This window comes from Rhea pennata, chromosome 1 (genome assembly GCF_028389875.1).
Source record: "Rhea pennata isolate bPtePen1 chromosome 1, bPtePen1.pri, whole genome shotgun sequence".
NCBI lineage: Eukaryota > Metazoa > Chordata > Aves > Rheiformes > Rheidae > Rhea > Rhea pennata.
Genome location: NC_084663.1, coordinates 192,403,686 through 192,418,463, shown reverse-complemented (window position 1 = coordinate 192,418,463; position 14,778 = coordinate 192,403,686). Strand labels below are relative to the sequence as shown.

General features: G+C 37.7%; 1 protein-coding gene across 6 annotated transcripts in view; it reads left to right on the top strand.

Annotated features, from left to right (window-relative positions):
• The window catches only part of FRY (FRY microtubule binding protein), a 256,359-nt gene that overhangs the window by 117,279 nt on the left and 124,302 nt on the right, over positions 1-14,778 (top strand). For all 6 annotated transcript variants that reach the window (XM_062567139.1, XM_062567142.1, XM_062567138.1 and 3 more), the window contains one exon: positions 12,827-12,880. In XM_062567139.1, coding sequence (XP_062423123.1) covers positions 12,827-12,880 — 54 coding nt within the window. The remainder of the gene's footprint in view (positions 1-12,826; positions 12,881-14,778) is intronic.

Sequence of the window (14,778 nt, the reverse complement as noted above, 5' to 3'; positions counted from 1 at the left end):
ATCAATATTCTATGTAATTGCTTTTTCCTCTCTTTTATCACAAAGTCTCTCACAGATTCAAGCTCTAAATTTAATGTAAGATTGAATTAAAGATGTATTGAAAGATTTTTTACCTAGATATTTCTTTCTGAATATATATCTCACCTATGCATCATTTCTGATTATCGTTAATGATGTCAGAATGTCTTTCTCTCTCTCAGTTTCTTAGGGTCCCATATGCCCATTTGATATATCCATCTCTTTCTTTCGTGAAGTACACAAGGTTCAGCTGTAAGTTACAGGGTTCTGACAACCATGATGGAAAACTAAATTTGCATTATGCCATGAGTAGGGGGCGTAAAAATGTTTTGCTATTTATTTCCTGTGGCAGCAGTGGAGGACACTCCACACACTCCCTCCTGCGGCCCCACAAAATCTCGGCTGATAGAGCAAGATTCCAGCCGCAGAAGCAGCCCAGGGCAATGTCACCCCTTCCTCCTGCAGCCTTGGCTGTCAACCAAGTATGATTTGACATTTTGGTTACTGGATGTGGCTGTGATCCTCATTAAAACTCCCCAGTTTATATATTTCCTAGGCATGAATCTAATGTAGACCATCCACTGTTAAGTATTTAACAAGTAAGAATGGCAACCTTTTGAAAGTTTTCAGATGTGATGTTTTTCCTCTGCCTGGAGAATATTCATCTTGGAATTTCCAGTCAAACTTTTCAGCTTTTTAGAATCTCTGAAATGTAACAAATGTCTCAGTAATTATATTAAATTCAGAATTACGTGACTGATTTTTTTAGTATACTCAGATTGTCAAATTGTATGAATCCAAGCTAACGGTACTGGACAGCAAAATTAATTAAAAGGTATTTTCTAGTTTATAAAATTAAGTGGAATTCTTTTCCTCTTGATAATCTTTAATAATTTCCTGCTTCTTTTCCATAAATATCCTCCTTCTTGATGAACATTAAGCATATTTTTTGTAGACCTTTTTTCATACCTGATTCCATTCATATTTACATTTTTATCTATTTTTGCTATAAATCCCCTTTTTTGCATTGCTTTACTTACAAATACAATTTTCAATTTTATTATCATTCTTTTTTCTTTTTTTCAAGCAGTAATGGTTTATAATGAAGTTAGAATAAGCAAACCAGAGAAATAATTTTGCTAGTGCAAATGATAAAATATATTTAAGTATCATACCATATTATGAGAAAACCATAGCAAGCAGTTTCCTTTTTAGGACTGTTGATTATCACTTAGGGTAGCAATTCCTTCTGTGCATACTGATCAGGCTAATCTTCATTTACTGCTTTCTGCAGTTCTTACAGCCACAGACATTGATGCAGAATAGTGAACTACAGACATTGACAGTGGTTAATGGTTAATTTAGCTGTTGGTAAACTTTCATTATGCTTTTCTTCTGCAAGCATCTTCTTAAGCTAAGCTTTTCTCAATTCAGGAACTCCCTGCCTTAATACTTAACTCAAGAGTAGATCTTACTCCTTAGAGGATTAGGATTATCAGGATAATCACATATTCTGCCAGTAACTTTCTCTCTCTGTTAGGTGGGTTTGTCTAGCCGTTGGGAAAAAAAAAGAAAGCATTTATTTGACTGATACTAGTGTATTTATTACTTGCATTTCGCTGGAAGTTCAAGGAGGTTAAAATATAGAGTTATTTCAAACAGGGCTTGTGATATAGACAGACAAACACGTAGTTAGGAAGACTTCGAAAGGGTAAGAATAATGGAAGTTTGTATTTGCAAAGACTCATCATCATGTATAATGTCATAGCTGTCTGATTAGCTGTAATCTAGCCTTAACTTTCCTTGGGCGTTGCAGAAGAAGTATATCAAGGACAGACTTGGCAAGAAAAGAAGTAGAAGGTTTTTAAGGATTGAGGCTGTGATACCTAGTAAGGTCTGCATAGACTACAATAATGCTAGGCAGTTTCATCACAGAGCTGTAATGTAGAATTTTCTCATTTACGTGTACTGAAATTCCAGCAGCATCGCATGAGTAATGACTCCTTCTTTGTGCTCATTTATGAGACACATTAGCATTATAGATTTTTTACGCTGAAGTCCTCATTAATAGATCAGCAAAAATAGGGACTTGGGACCCTCCATTTATTCACAATGCAAAGATAGGGGTTACTGTTAGGAACAAGTTATTTCATGGACAAGAAGCAAGATAAACTATCTTACTCTATTCTGACTATCCACTCAGTACTTGTGAGCACTGATGAACTGAAAATAGGACAATGTTATTTGAATACACTTATATTCCAGTAAATATTGAATTGCTTTTCTTTTTCCATTTAAAAAGTATCCTCTTCAGCACCTTCTTCTGTAAAGAAACTATGCTACAAACATACCATATTCATGTTTTCTTCTGTTCTTATGCACCTCTTTGTCATTTGGTATAATTCAACATTGTGTTGTTCATAATTAACGTAATTATTTTATCCCACTAGTGTCTGTGGTACTTAAGATTCTCCAGGTCACATGTGGGCAGCCCATCTCAGCCCTAGGGAATATCATAATGCTGTATTTCTACTATATTTTTATTTAATATTTAAATGGTATGTATAAGTATTAATGGATTAGTTATTTTAGACCCTCTTGTGACTAATGTACAGGACATTGAGAATAATTATCTCCAGTTTCTGAAGTACTGAAGATATTTCTTTAGAAATTCTGCCTCAGTTTATTTTGCTGTGCTGAGAACTGTCCTCTTTCCTTTTTGTAAGAAAGGCAAGGCACCTACACATACTCTTACAGATGAACATGTAACCTATATGTCTAATCCTTCATTATATGAAGACCTACAGATCTGTTACAGTGGATGCACCAGGTGGCTTGTTGAATGGGGCAGAGCTAGGTCTGTCAGTCACTGTCCTAGTGCTCCCAGCAGCTGTCAGCTCAGAAGGGGTTCTTTGCTGCAGGTCATTGACTCTACCTTAGATCAGCTTTTTAGACTAACAGTTGGTCTCAGTGTTTTATTCAATTCCCAGGTGTGCCTAAGGATGAGGTTTGATTTCTGTATGGCTTGTCCCATTGGTTCTGTGTTTCGTTTTGTTTTGTTTTTTTTCCTCAAACTTTCTAGCAGTTACCTTCTCTGCACTTCAAGAAATTAGCCAGGCAAAACACTGGTCTCATCTTTACTCTCCCCTCCTTCACTAATCAGCTTTTGTTGGAACTTCACTGCCTCTCCAGGTAGAGTCCAGCCTTCCCAAACTCCCCATTACATACCCAGGCTCCGAGTATGTAATGCAGTGCAACCCAAGCTGGGCCAGAGCAGCTTGTCCTTTCCCCCAGAAGGAAAAGAGACAGCTAAGCCTGGGAAAAAATCTCCATGGAATAAGCAACATCCCCTCATTTAGCAAAGGAAGTGAAGGCAGAAAAATGTAGGAAAAATCAAGTTTCTATATTGCAAATGGAGAGCATCAAATACAGCAAAGACAACTCCAGTAGCATAAAAAGCCTTTTCTTCCTCTTTCACTTACTGTTTTAGGAATAATATTTCTCAGTAGTTATCTTGATACGTATCTTGGGTTAAGACCTCCAGAAGAAACCCAGTACTGTGAAGTATAGAGCAGTACCCCTCTAGGGATGCTAATCCTGAACCTCAGGACAGTTATCTTGAAAGACCTGGGAAGGTCCATGTGATTGAAGTAATGACTACAGATAGGGTGTCTTCTGTGTAGTCCAGGGGGACATATCATACAGTTAAAATAAAGGAACTGTGAGGAACAGTTTGAAAGACACAGGTGGAGAAAGGTATAGTAGGAGACAAATTTAGGGCTTCAGAAGTAATTGGGGAGTGCAGGAGGAGGGTGGATACAGGATGCAACATGGGTCAGATTCCAGATTCTGTATGAGACTGAGGGAAAAGTTCATCCCATTTTAGCAATCAGGAAGGAAAAGGACACATTTTTGCATAGGCATTTGCAGCTGGATTGATGCCCATAAAACTCCCATTCATTTCAGAGCGAAGCTATGTCAAAAGGAGCTTTCTCAGTGATCACACAGTTTCCATAGCTGGACATATGGGCAGAATACTGTTTGAGGCTGCAGATCTCATTCTGACATTAAACCTTTCTGGGATGCTCTCTGTCCCTGGGCCTCCCTCCTGCATGGATACAGCTGGAGAATAGTCAGTGGTGAATGTGGTGGTTCAAATTGCTAAGGAGATTTAACATCAAAGACAGATATTCAATCCAGTATCACTGAGGCTGTCACTCTCTATCACTTATTGGCTAGTGCCTGCAAATGTTACAGAAAACCTGCCACATGCCCCTTACTGCATTTCTGTATCATTTAAGAATATTGATTATTACTACTATCCAGAAAAAGGAAGTCATATTACAATCATCTCAGGCCATCCTTATCACTGGTCTGTCATCACAGAAGACAGAAGGAAAATCAAGTATCTATTTTGGTAGCATTCTTGCAAGATCAGTAGCTGTAGATAAAGAAATACCTGTATTTTTGCAAAAACTTCATCCATTGGAATCATGTTTGAAGTAAATGAGCTGCTCAGTCAGGATTGCTGTATGTTTTAAAGTTTAAATTTGTGTGCTCTAGTCATCTGAGGGCAAGTTTGTTATGATACAGCTACAGCCTTTGAGGTAAAATAGCCAAGAGAGCCCACAGGAAAGAAAAAGGAAGTTCATCTCTCCTTATCTCCTGTTACCAAGGGTTAGGAGCTGTCATTTATTACTGTTGGGCTATCTGAAAGTGAAGAGAAATGTGGTTATTATTTACAGAGCTCTGAGGAGTGCCTCGAGCAGCCCTACCATTAGAGTAAAAATTTATTCTAATTAACTGGCAAGGGCTTCCTATAGCTTTGATTAAATTAGGTCACATTAATCTGAACGGGTAACCAGCTGTCCAGGCCCTGAGGGCACTGCCAGCCCTCCCTGTCCCTGTCCAGCCTCACTCTGCCCAGCCCCAGGCCCTCATCTCAGCCCAGCCCAGGGCCGTCATCAGTCCTTGCCTGATGACACCACCATGGTGCTGGTTCCAGCCCCGCAATGGCCCTACCCCTGCCTAGCCATGGGCATCAGATGGTTCTTAAGTTTTACAGGTGAACTTCAGCCTTCTTCTGATTATTTGAGCCTGTATGTGCTTGTGAGTTCCTAGTCACAGTAATACTCATTTTAGGGAAGAACCAAATTGCTTTATTTTCTAACCAGAGTTTATAGCAGGAGAAAGCCAAAGTGATACCACTCCTAGAGTATTTTCAAGTCAAAACAAATGCCAGCAGAGTTCAAAAGTCAGTCATGTTCTAGTACACAGGTTATTTAATCTCAGAAGGGGGTAAACAGAAGAGAGGATGAAGATACTGAGAAATGAGTGGTGGGATCACAGAGAGTTCTGTATTAGAAATGACTGGGAATTTTAATCCCTCATGCAGCCACATCTCAGTACTTGAAAGTTCTGAAGATACCTGTCAGCTAATCCTGGATGTCCCCTCTGCATTTTATTCTGTCCTACCTTTTAGCAGAGGTCTAATGCTGCTTCCATATTTTCATTCACAGTTCCATATTTCATTCTGCAATTTTATTCTATTCAGAGTTATGATTTTCTGGGGAAGACTATATTATGCTATCTTTTTGACTGTGTTTGGAGTTTTCTTTCGGTGTATGTTTGAAATTTCAAGGGTTAGTAAAGGAAGTTCTTTTTCTCTGTTTAATTTGCTATCAGTGTACCATGATTGCTGACACCATCCTTTAGAAGAGGTATCTAATAGCCAATTGATGCTGAACAGAGCCACAGGGGAAATCAGGGATTATGTTGTCTTGCACTAAATTGACAGTTTACAAACTTTTAAACAAGATGACCTCCTGACTTGGAAAGAACTGTTGTGAAAATGTAAGACACTAATTGCCTGTTTCATACAAGCTTCAGGTGAAAGACATTTGGGAGATTATCAGAGTAAACAGATTATGCTTTTAAAACAAAATATTGGGTCTTTTAATTACTTAGACATAAATATGCTAGGCTTGTTCAGTGTGTGTGTGTGGGGGGGGAGGAAAACAATTCCCAAATAGTAAAAAGGCAAGTAAGAATTGAAAATTATTTCCCAAAAAGTTCAGAACTATTTTCAGTACAACTTTCTTATGAGTCCATAGTCTGTGCTTTAGATCTGTCCTTTCTAAAGAGGGTGAAATGAGAGCAATTTCTCTTGCCAGTTTGGTTACAGGAACTTGCTCAACGCAGGGTCAGCCAGTATCAGTTCTGGTCGAGGGAGGAGGCAGGAGCACACTGCCAGAATTGGAGGCAGGGATCAGACAACCATAATTGTGCCTTTTAGACTAAGGCATCTGGCAGATAGACCAGCTCAGCCGTATCTTAAAACTGCGTCTGAAGAGTAAGTGCTCCTCTGAGGAATGATGATTCACATGCCCAGTGTTCAGAAGCAAATTGACATTGTGGCATTTTCTCCTAGATGATACAGACACTACTTTGCAAAGCGTGTGTGCACAAGATTGACGGTGACACATTTACTGATCCTTACATGCACAAAATAACTGATGTCAAAATTAAAAATCTAGCATTTTTGATCTATCTGTGTTTGCAGCAGACTATTTCCTGCAAAACACTGGCCACCTTTCTTTCCTGCTAAAAAGATTATTAAGACAGAGATGTTCAAGTTCTTTCAGGACTTAGTTGATCATTCATAGTAACCAAGAAAGAACTGTATTTGCTTTGATTCTTGAGAACATTATCTTTACAGGTACTTCCTGTGTCTTTTTAGTTGTGATGTTTGAATATGATCTATATCTATTCCATTTTACATGAATAGGTTATATAGATAAAATAGTTATTTAAATGTTTCTTAAAATTTTTTAATGGTCCATTCTTCTGCTGTTTCCTTTTGGTAGCTCTTCTGTGCCAGAGGATTACTCAGTAGAATATACTTGTCTGCTTTTTAGCACGGAATGCAAAAATGACATTTTGTATCAAAACATTGGTGTCCACTTTGTCCTTTTAAAAATATAGGTCTCCAAGCCAGTAACCTAGGACCTAGTTGTAGTCCAGTAGGAATAATGTGCTTAATGATTGCTGAGGACTGCCTTCTTAGTGGCGTTATATATCGTTATGATATGGTGACACAATGAAGTCTAATAAGCACTACAGTATCCTTTAGTTTTCATGTTTCCCTGAACATTCAGTTTTGTGACAGGCCATTGAGAAAAGCTATCTTTGTGTAAATTTGCATAATTATATTTGTGTAGCAACTCTGAAAAAGCATTAATGTATTAACTGGTAAAAGCAGCTTACTGCCATTGGAGGTATGTTTTAATGTGAGTTTGTGAACAGGTCTTTTCACGGATATGTTACTTTTTAGATAAATTATAAATATTATATTTAATATATGAGTATAAATGTAATACAATATAAATCTGCCATTGCATTGTCATCATATTCTGTTTTAATAGATTCTATTAATGTTTTCACAACAATAGTGCCACTTAGAAAGGAAACTAATTTTTAGGTGAGCATTTCATTTTGTAAGCCTTCATAATTCAAAAAGCTTAGATAAGCTATATTTTTGGGGAGAAAAATGATAGTTTGAAATGTTAAAGGCAAAATTGTCTTTGCTGATCTTTACAGTTCATCTCTAATGCATATTCATGGGAGTTTCCAGTGTGAACAGATAGAGAATATACAACTGAAGGGTCAACTTCAGACAAGAAATAAGGATATTTAGCTTAGTGATTAAAAATTTAAATGTTACTGTCCAGGATCCATTATTCCGAAATTATCTGAGATTTTTACAGTCCAGAAAGCTGTGGGCTTTTCCAAAGTAATGAAAACTTTCTTTATTCATATTTTGTGGTTGTAGTTTTTTGTAGTTTTTGGCTCCAAATTCAGCCTACCTATTCATACAAGGTTTGGAAGACATTTCTGTAGAATGTATTATAGCTACAGAGACTCAAACAGAGTCAACTCATAATATAAAAGGTCCTCTTAGCCATTTCTGAATTGGGTGGGCAAGAAAATAAATAAAAATAAAAGGGTGCCTTGAGGCTGGAAAACATTTTAACTTTTTTAAAAAACTTAAATAAATCTATCTCCAGGGCAAATAGACTGCCATGGAATCTATTACTCAAAGGCAATTTCATTTTATTATGCTTTTTAACCTTTGCTTTGCATGAACCTTTGGTACATGATGAAAATGTCTGCCAGGAGTATAAAAATATTTTATATAGTTGCCATAGCAACAATATCCAAAATACTGCATAGAATGAAAAAAAATGATCTATAGGGATATTAGAACTAAGTGGTAAAGAATAAGCAAGGAGTTAACACTAGATAAGAAGAAATGATCTATTGCATAAAGAAAAAATGCTGTTTTCAGAAGATGCTTGAAGCACTAGCACATAGTTGAGATAAGATGGAACAGGAAGGCTCTTTCAGATAACAGAGCAACCTTTTCTGAATTTTGATGTTCTGTGCTAAGACAGTGGTGTTTGGTTGGACACATGCAAGAATCAGGAAGGAAAAAATACTGAGGAAAATGAGAGTATTTACTATTTTAAAATTCTCATTGTGATATCCAGAGCTGTCTTTGAATTTCCTCAGCAGTGTCCTCCTCACACTATCGTTTGTTATATGCATCATGGAGGGAATCAACCTTTCATACTTTTAGAAACCCCTAGGCACCAAAAATATATGTCTGTCTGCCCCTTCATCTTTACTCAGTTCATTATCTGTTCAGTACTAACGATTAATAATGTAGTAAATAATAATAACTTCTGTTTTGAGTTTTCTTAATTCTCTAATCTCCAAATTTGGCTTTCACTAGTTATGGCCATTCACTGCAGCAGCACAGCAAGGAGCTCCGCTGTGGGTACTCTGCTCCCAAACTGGGACCGCTGGGGAGTGGGCAGCACTTGGCTTTCCACAGTCAGCCTGGGTCCAGCTGGGCTGAGCTTGCAGAATTTACTGCAGGCAGAGTCAGGGCAGTGTCATGCTCAGGAAGAGCCAAGGAGAGAGTGGTGAGACCAGCAATGCTAACAGGGACCAAAGAAGAGACAGAGGCAGCTGCAGCGGCAGCTGCTGCCTGCCAAGAGCATGAAGAAAGCGGAAAGAGGCAGAAACAGCAGTAGGTTCAGGATGGGATGAAGGGAAGAAGAAGGCCATAGTGAAAGCCATAAACTAGAGATCTTGGGAAGCTAGGGCAACAAAACTATTCCTGGCCTTTACTAGCTGTCCTTAGCTATGTCCATTCCCAGACTGTCTTCTGCTGCTGCTAGCCTGTTGCACAGCCTGTAACTCATTTCTGTGGTAAGTGTTCTGGAAGCCTTGATCTGTTCCTCAGTAAGGTCCTATGGGCAGGGACTGCTCACCGCTTACAGTGTGTAGCACATTTAGGCTGCAGTCTTGATTAGGAAGAGAAACATTCCTACTAAGGGAGGAATGTTTCATGGCCAAATCATTAAAGAACTCAACACATAAAGGGTAGGTGTTACAATACCTAACTTTGTTTTAAAGCTGGCGCAAGGGTTAAATCTGTGGCTCACAGCTGAAAAGATGATTTAGGCATCTTGTAGTGAAATCAAAATGGCTATCACAGTATCTTGTCATTTTTCTGCATAGGAATAGATAATAATAGCCATAAAGTTAATAAAACAGTGACTGCAGTGAGGGAGACTTCCAAGATAAGCATTTCCAGTCAAAATGAAAGCAACGTGAGGATAGCAACACATACGGTTTTAGGAGAAATTCTGATCCTGCATTTGGAAAACTTATTCCGATTCAGTTATCATGAACTGAATTTCTTTTTGGCTCACAGATTCACCGAGAAAACAACAATAATCAAGTTCAAGGAGCAGAAGTAATGCTATATATTTATTGAAGGCCAAATTCAATTACTGAATATTGAAATTATGAAACAAACTATGCAAAACAGACCTCTTGGAGAATAGTGTATGGAGCAATTTCTTTTAGAAAATGAGCTCTGTTATCAGATTACTCTGAAATTGTACGAGTGGACTCCGGAGCACTGAAGAAGTGATTCTGATTTCTGAAGCGGTTTCTGTGGTTCTGAACTGATTCTGAAGTGATTTCTGATTGCAAACAGAGGAGGATTTTTACAATATAGTTCAGGGCAATACTCCAAAGTAAGCTTGACTCACAATTTTTGCTTGCTTAGCCTGTTTCTGAAAGAAGAAATAAACTGTCATTTTCAAGAAAAGAAAGAAAATAAAATATTTCAAGACTTACTGTAACCATCAAATGTAATTATGTGAGAGTGCAAGTAAATATAATAATAAAATTAGTAATGCATTAATTTTATTATTAAAAAGTTGCACATTATAGGGACAACAATTAAGCATCCGGAAACACTAAGTGTCATTAAGCCTTCCCAGTTCCATATTGGTGGCCTTTTGGGCAGAGGTATGGAAGGAAGTTTTTCACTTACCTTGAAGTAAACTTGTTAAAAACTGTAGTAATGGTAGTCACAACAGTACTGAAGTAGGAAAGAGTGTTTCATGGCCAAATCATTAAAGAACTCAAACACATAAAGGATAGATGCTGCAATACTTAACTTTATTTTAAAGCTGGCACAAGGGTTAAATCTGTAGCTCATAGCTGAAAAGATGATTTAGGCATCTCATAGTGAAATCAAAATGGCTATCACAGTGAGCAGGAAACGGTATACACTTTATATATTATGCCTAAAATACAGGTGGAACACTTGTCATGTTAACTAAAATCTCTATTTATGGAGTTTTTACCTGCAGAATTGGTTTTACCAATGTGTGCATAGCCCAACTGGTCAGACTGTAAAAACACCTATGCCATTATTTCAAAATGAATCTGTCATTCACGAGAAGGCGTTAAAGTGTATTCAGGTTGTTAGAGCATGGATTAATTGATTATGCGTTCCCTTTTACTTTCAGATAACAAGCAGGTACGGGTGGTGTTGCTTTTTTATGTAAATACTCTGTAATTTTTTTTATATAATACTCTGATGTAAGGGAAGTTAGAACACAGTAAGATTTCAGTATGGTTTGTTCTCTCTGTCAGAAAGTGTGAAACTCATGCGGGCAGCCTTGCAGGAAACCCTGTTACCTAGCAGGCTGCTAGTTGACTGGCAGCTTAGGCAGAGACTGAGAAGGAATTGGGCTATTAGAGAGAGTCTGTGATTCTGTTTTTTATTTTATCTATTAAAAGATATTTAGACAGTTCTTAGGGTAAGAGTTGAGTTGCATTGCCCTCTCAGGATGGATGTGTTTTTCACTAACTCGGAGCCCCTGAGTCCCTGGGGAAGACCAGGGATAGGCAACAGGCAACTGCGACCATTCCCTTGCAGTTTCAGACTTCACAGGTTCATAGAGCAGGTTCTCTCTCATGCAGCTTTGCCTATCTTAAAGTCACGTTATATATTAGAGCTAATGATGAAAAATATTGATGGTTGCCCTCAGTAAATCAGTGACACAGTAGAAAAAAAATGTTGATTTTTCTATTTGGTAGGTAGTCAGGGGATACTGCGGTCACCCTGCAGCCAGCCTCCTTGCCAGCTGGCATTAAGAGTGTATCAGCATAATTAATGTCAAAATCAGTCAGCAGATCATACTGAACAATGTTTTCTTCAGAGACAAACATTAAATAATAGAAATGTTTGCACCAATGTAAATCCTTCCATTACGTTATCTCAGCAGCTTTACACATTTCTTTGTTTTGCCCCTCACATCCCCTGGCAGCGACAGTATTTTGCCTGTTACCTTAACAGATGCTGATGAGTGTAATGGTTTGCTGAAGGCTGAACAGCAGATCTCATGCTGAGCTGGTGGGAGTGCCTAGATCTTGTGGTCACAGAAGAAAGATATATGATTTATGGGAGAAAGGGAAGAAGAAAAAGGAGCTGACACATTTCAGACACAAGAAGCAATAGTAGAATTCAGTGCCAAACTGGGCGTTGGGGGAGGTGACATTTTTTTCAGACTCATGTATTTGCCTTCATGTATTGTTTATTTTCCCTGTGGTTCAGAAAATTCATGTTTTTGTATTCTGTTGGCTATATCCAGAATACTGAGCTATGTACTTCCGTACACCTCAGGAACTGAGCCTGGTTGGCAAGAAAACGTAGAGATAAATCTGTCTTCACACACGGGAGCGCCTTGCGAGCTGTGCTGTTCTCTTAGGCCCCCCGAGTCCTTGGAGAGCACGTCTTGAGATTCAGCAGACACTGAAAATTTGTTTCCGTTGCTGTTTCTGCAGCTGTTTTACATCTCTGAGGAAATTTAAGTCAGCACCTATGGAGCAAAAATGCATTGTTTCTTTTGAATAATGCAATCATTTTTCCATGATTATCTTCATTAAAAATGAAGCGTGCAATGTTTGATTGCTTATTCTATGATCACCTTTCTTTCAGTGTGCTCTGCAATGTGATATGTATGAACATTTTTTGCATTGCTTAGCAGTACTGTAACAAGAAGACATCCTGTAGCTGAATACAGCTCCTTGGTTATGTATTAGAGGAGATATTGGGTTTCCTTTACAATTTGGAAAGAACTTACAGTTGTTAGTCTGAATACCAAGTAGCTTGGGCATAATAAATGTTAATCATTTTCTCTCTTTGAAAGACACTAAAGGCACCATTTCAGTATTAGTTCATAGGTATGCAGATGGCTTCTTTGTATATGAAAAAAATAGCATTTGCAGCATTAAAGTTGATCAAGAGGGAAATTATGTGAATGAAATTCTATCAAAAAATAACAGTAGAATTGTTAGAATTCTAACAATTCTAAAGATTCAAAAAAAAAGATAATATTAATCTTAAGTAATATATATTTGATACATTTTCTTTTAGGAAAAGCCACTGACCAAATCTCTGCAACGAGGAGAAGACCCCCAGTTTGATCAAGTAAGAAACTTCAAATACTACTTACTTTCTGTGATTTCCATTTCTCAGGGTATGAACTGAATACTTGGAAAGCAGTCTAGTGTCCTGATAATCCTTTCATGCCATACTGCAAAAGCAAAATCTTTCAAGGTACTTTAGTAGAACTATGAGTGCTCTGCCTAAAAGTCTTATTTTCAAATTAGGAGGCTTTTCCATGGTTTTTGAACTTAATGTCTTTGCCATAGAACTTACCGATTTTTTCTGCATATTGGACATGTGTATTATTTCCTGTCTGTTTCCTCTGATGGAGGTTTTGAAGCAAACTTTTCATATTTTCAGAATATCCCATTTTTAAAACAGGCTTATAGCCCCAGGTATTTCTTTTATAGGGGTTTCTTTTTTGGTAAATCATTGTCATTGCCTTCTGTCTCATTGGTGATTTTTGTATCTGTAGCTGTGACCCAGCGCAACTTATGTGTTTGTGGCACTTCACACAGACTGAACTATCTTACTGTTTTTAAAGTTTAGCATAAATTTGTTTGTTAGGATTAATACCTATATGTGACAAGGTAAATAACAATTAGAGGAAAGCAACAGGCAGAGAAAATAATTTAAAACTAAAATAGAATTTATGTTATGAATTGGATTTTATTTAATAAAACTTCTATAAAATTTTATTGATAAAATAAAATTTATTCCTGGTATGAGATTAATAAATGGATTATGTAACCAAAGATGCACTAAATGTTTAGAAAAGCACAATGATAGTATATACACTTTTTACTGATTATACAAGAGAATTAATTTTTGTCAGCAGTCTGTATCTTAAAAAAAAAGTATCTAGAAAAAAATCCTAAATAAATAACCTGTTTTGATACAAAAAAATATTAGGAACAGAAATAGAATTGTTAAAGAGTTTAAGTTGCATAAAGGATGCCAAAACTTGCTCCCAGCAAAGAGGAAGTGTATCTTAAACAACTAAGTTCTTTGCTGCTTCACCATTCCTGCCTCAGCTCCTATCACCGAGCTTCCTGCTGTCACTGTCACCTTAGCTGGGACTGCCAGCACCACTGTGCTGCTGGTGGTGCCTGAAATACAGGAATAGGAAATACAGGAGAAGCAGCAGCAACAGAGACAACTTTGGAAGCAACTGTGACAAATGCTGCAAGCTGTGGGTACCATTTTGATAGCTTAACTTTGCAGGAGGGGATAGGCATGGGTAGGACTTTAGAACCTGAAATGAGTTTGACTTGATTTACAGTATTTTCTGGTACATAAGATGCCTTGCATCAGAACCAAAAGATGCCTGCAGCCTTCACAAAGTTTCACTTGCTATTTTTAGTGTGACAAAAAACTCTCTAGGTTCTTCTGTAGCTTCTTTCTGGGGAGAAGCAACCTGCTCCAAAGGCAGTTCAGATCAGGAGCGATGGCAGGACTTCTGCCTTGTCCTCGAGAGCTCCCTGCCCATCTCTGCTGACTACGAAGGGAGCCAGCAGGGAAGCCAGCTCCTGTATGCTAAGTAAGCTGCTTTGTGAGTACGCCTGGCTGCTTAATGAAAATTTCTGTGGTATTTTTGACCTTAATTTCAGATTTTTACTTTTTTTCACTTCCTGTGGGAAAATAGTCACACATAAATGGGAAAGAATAACAAATTAAGCTGTCCATATGCAAACCCTGTGATAGTGTTCCTGCAGCCTGTTAAACAAATATATAACTTTATGCATAATGGGTGGTCGTGATTTGATTAAATATTCATGCTTAGGCAAACTGTGGCCCCTTACAAGGATGAATTAGAAGACTTATGCTTCTTCTAGCTATTGCTGAGTAGTCAGAAGACTGAACAACATCAGTAAATTCAAGATGAGACTAGTGAATGCTTTCTAGAGTGAAGCAATTGTGTATTTCCAACTGGAGCAACT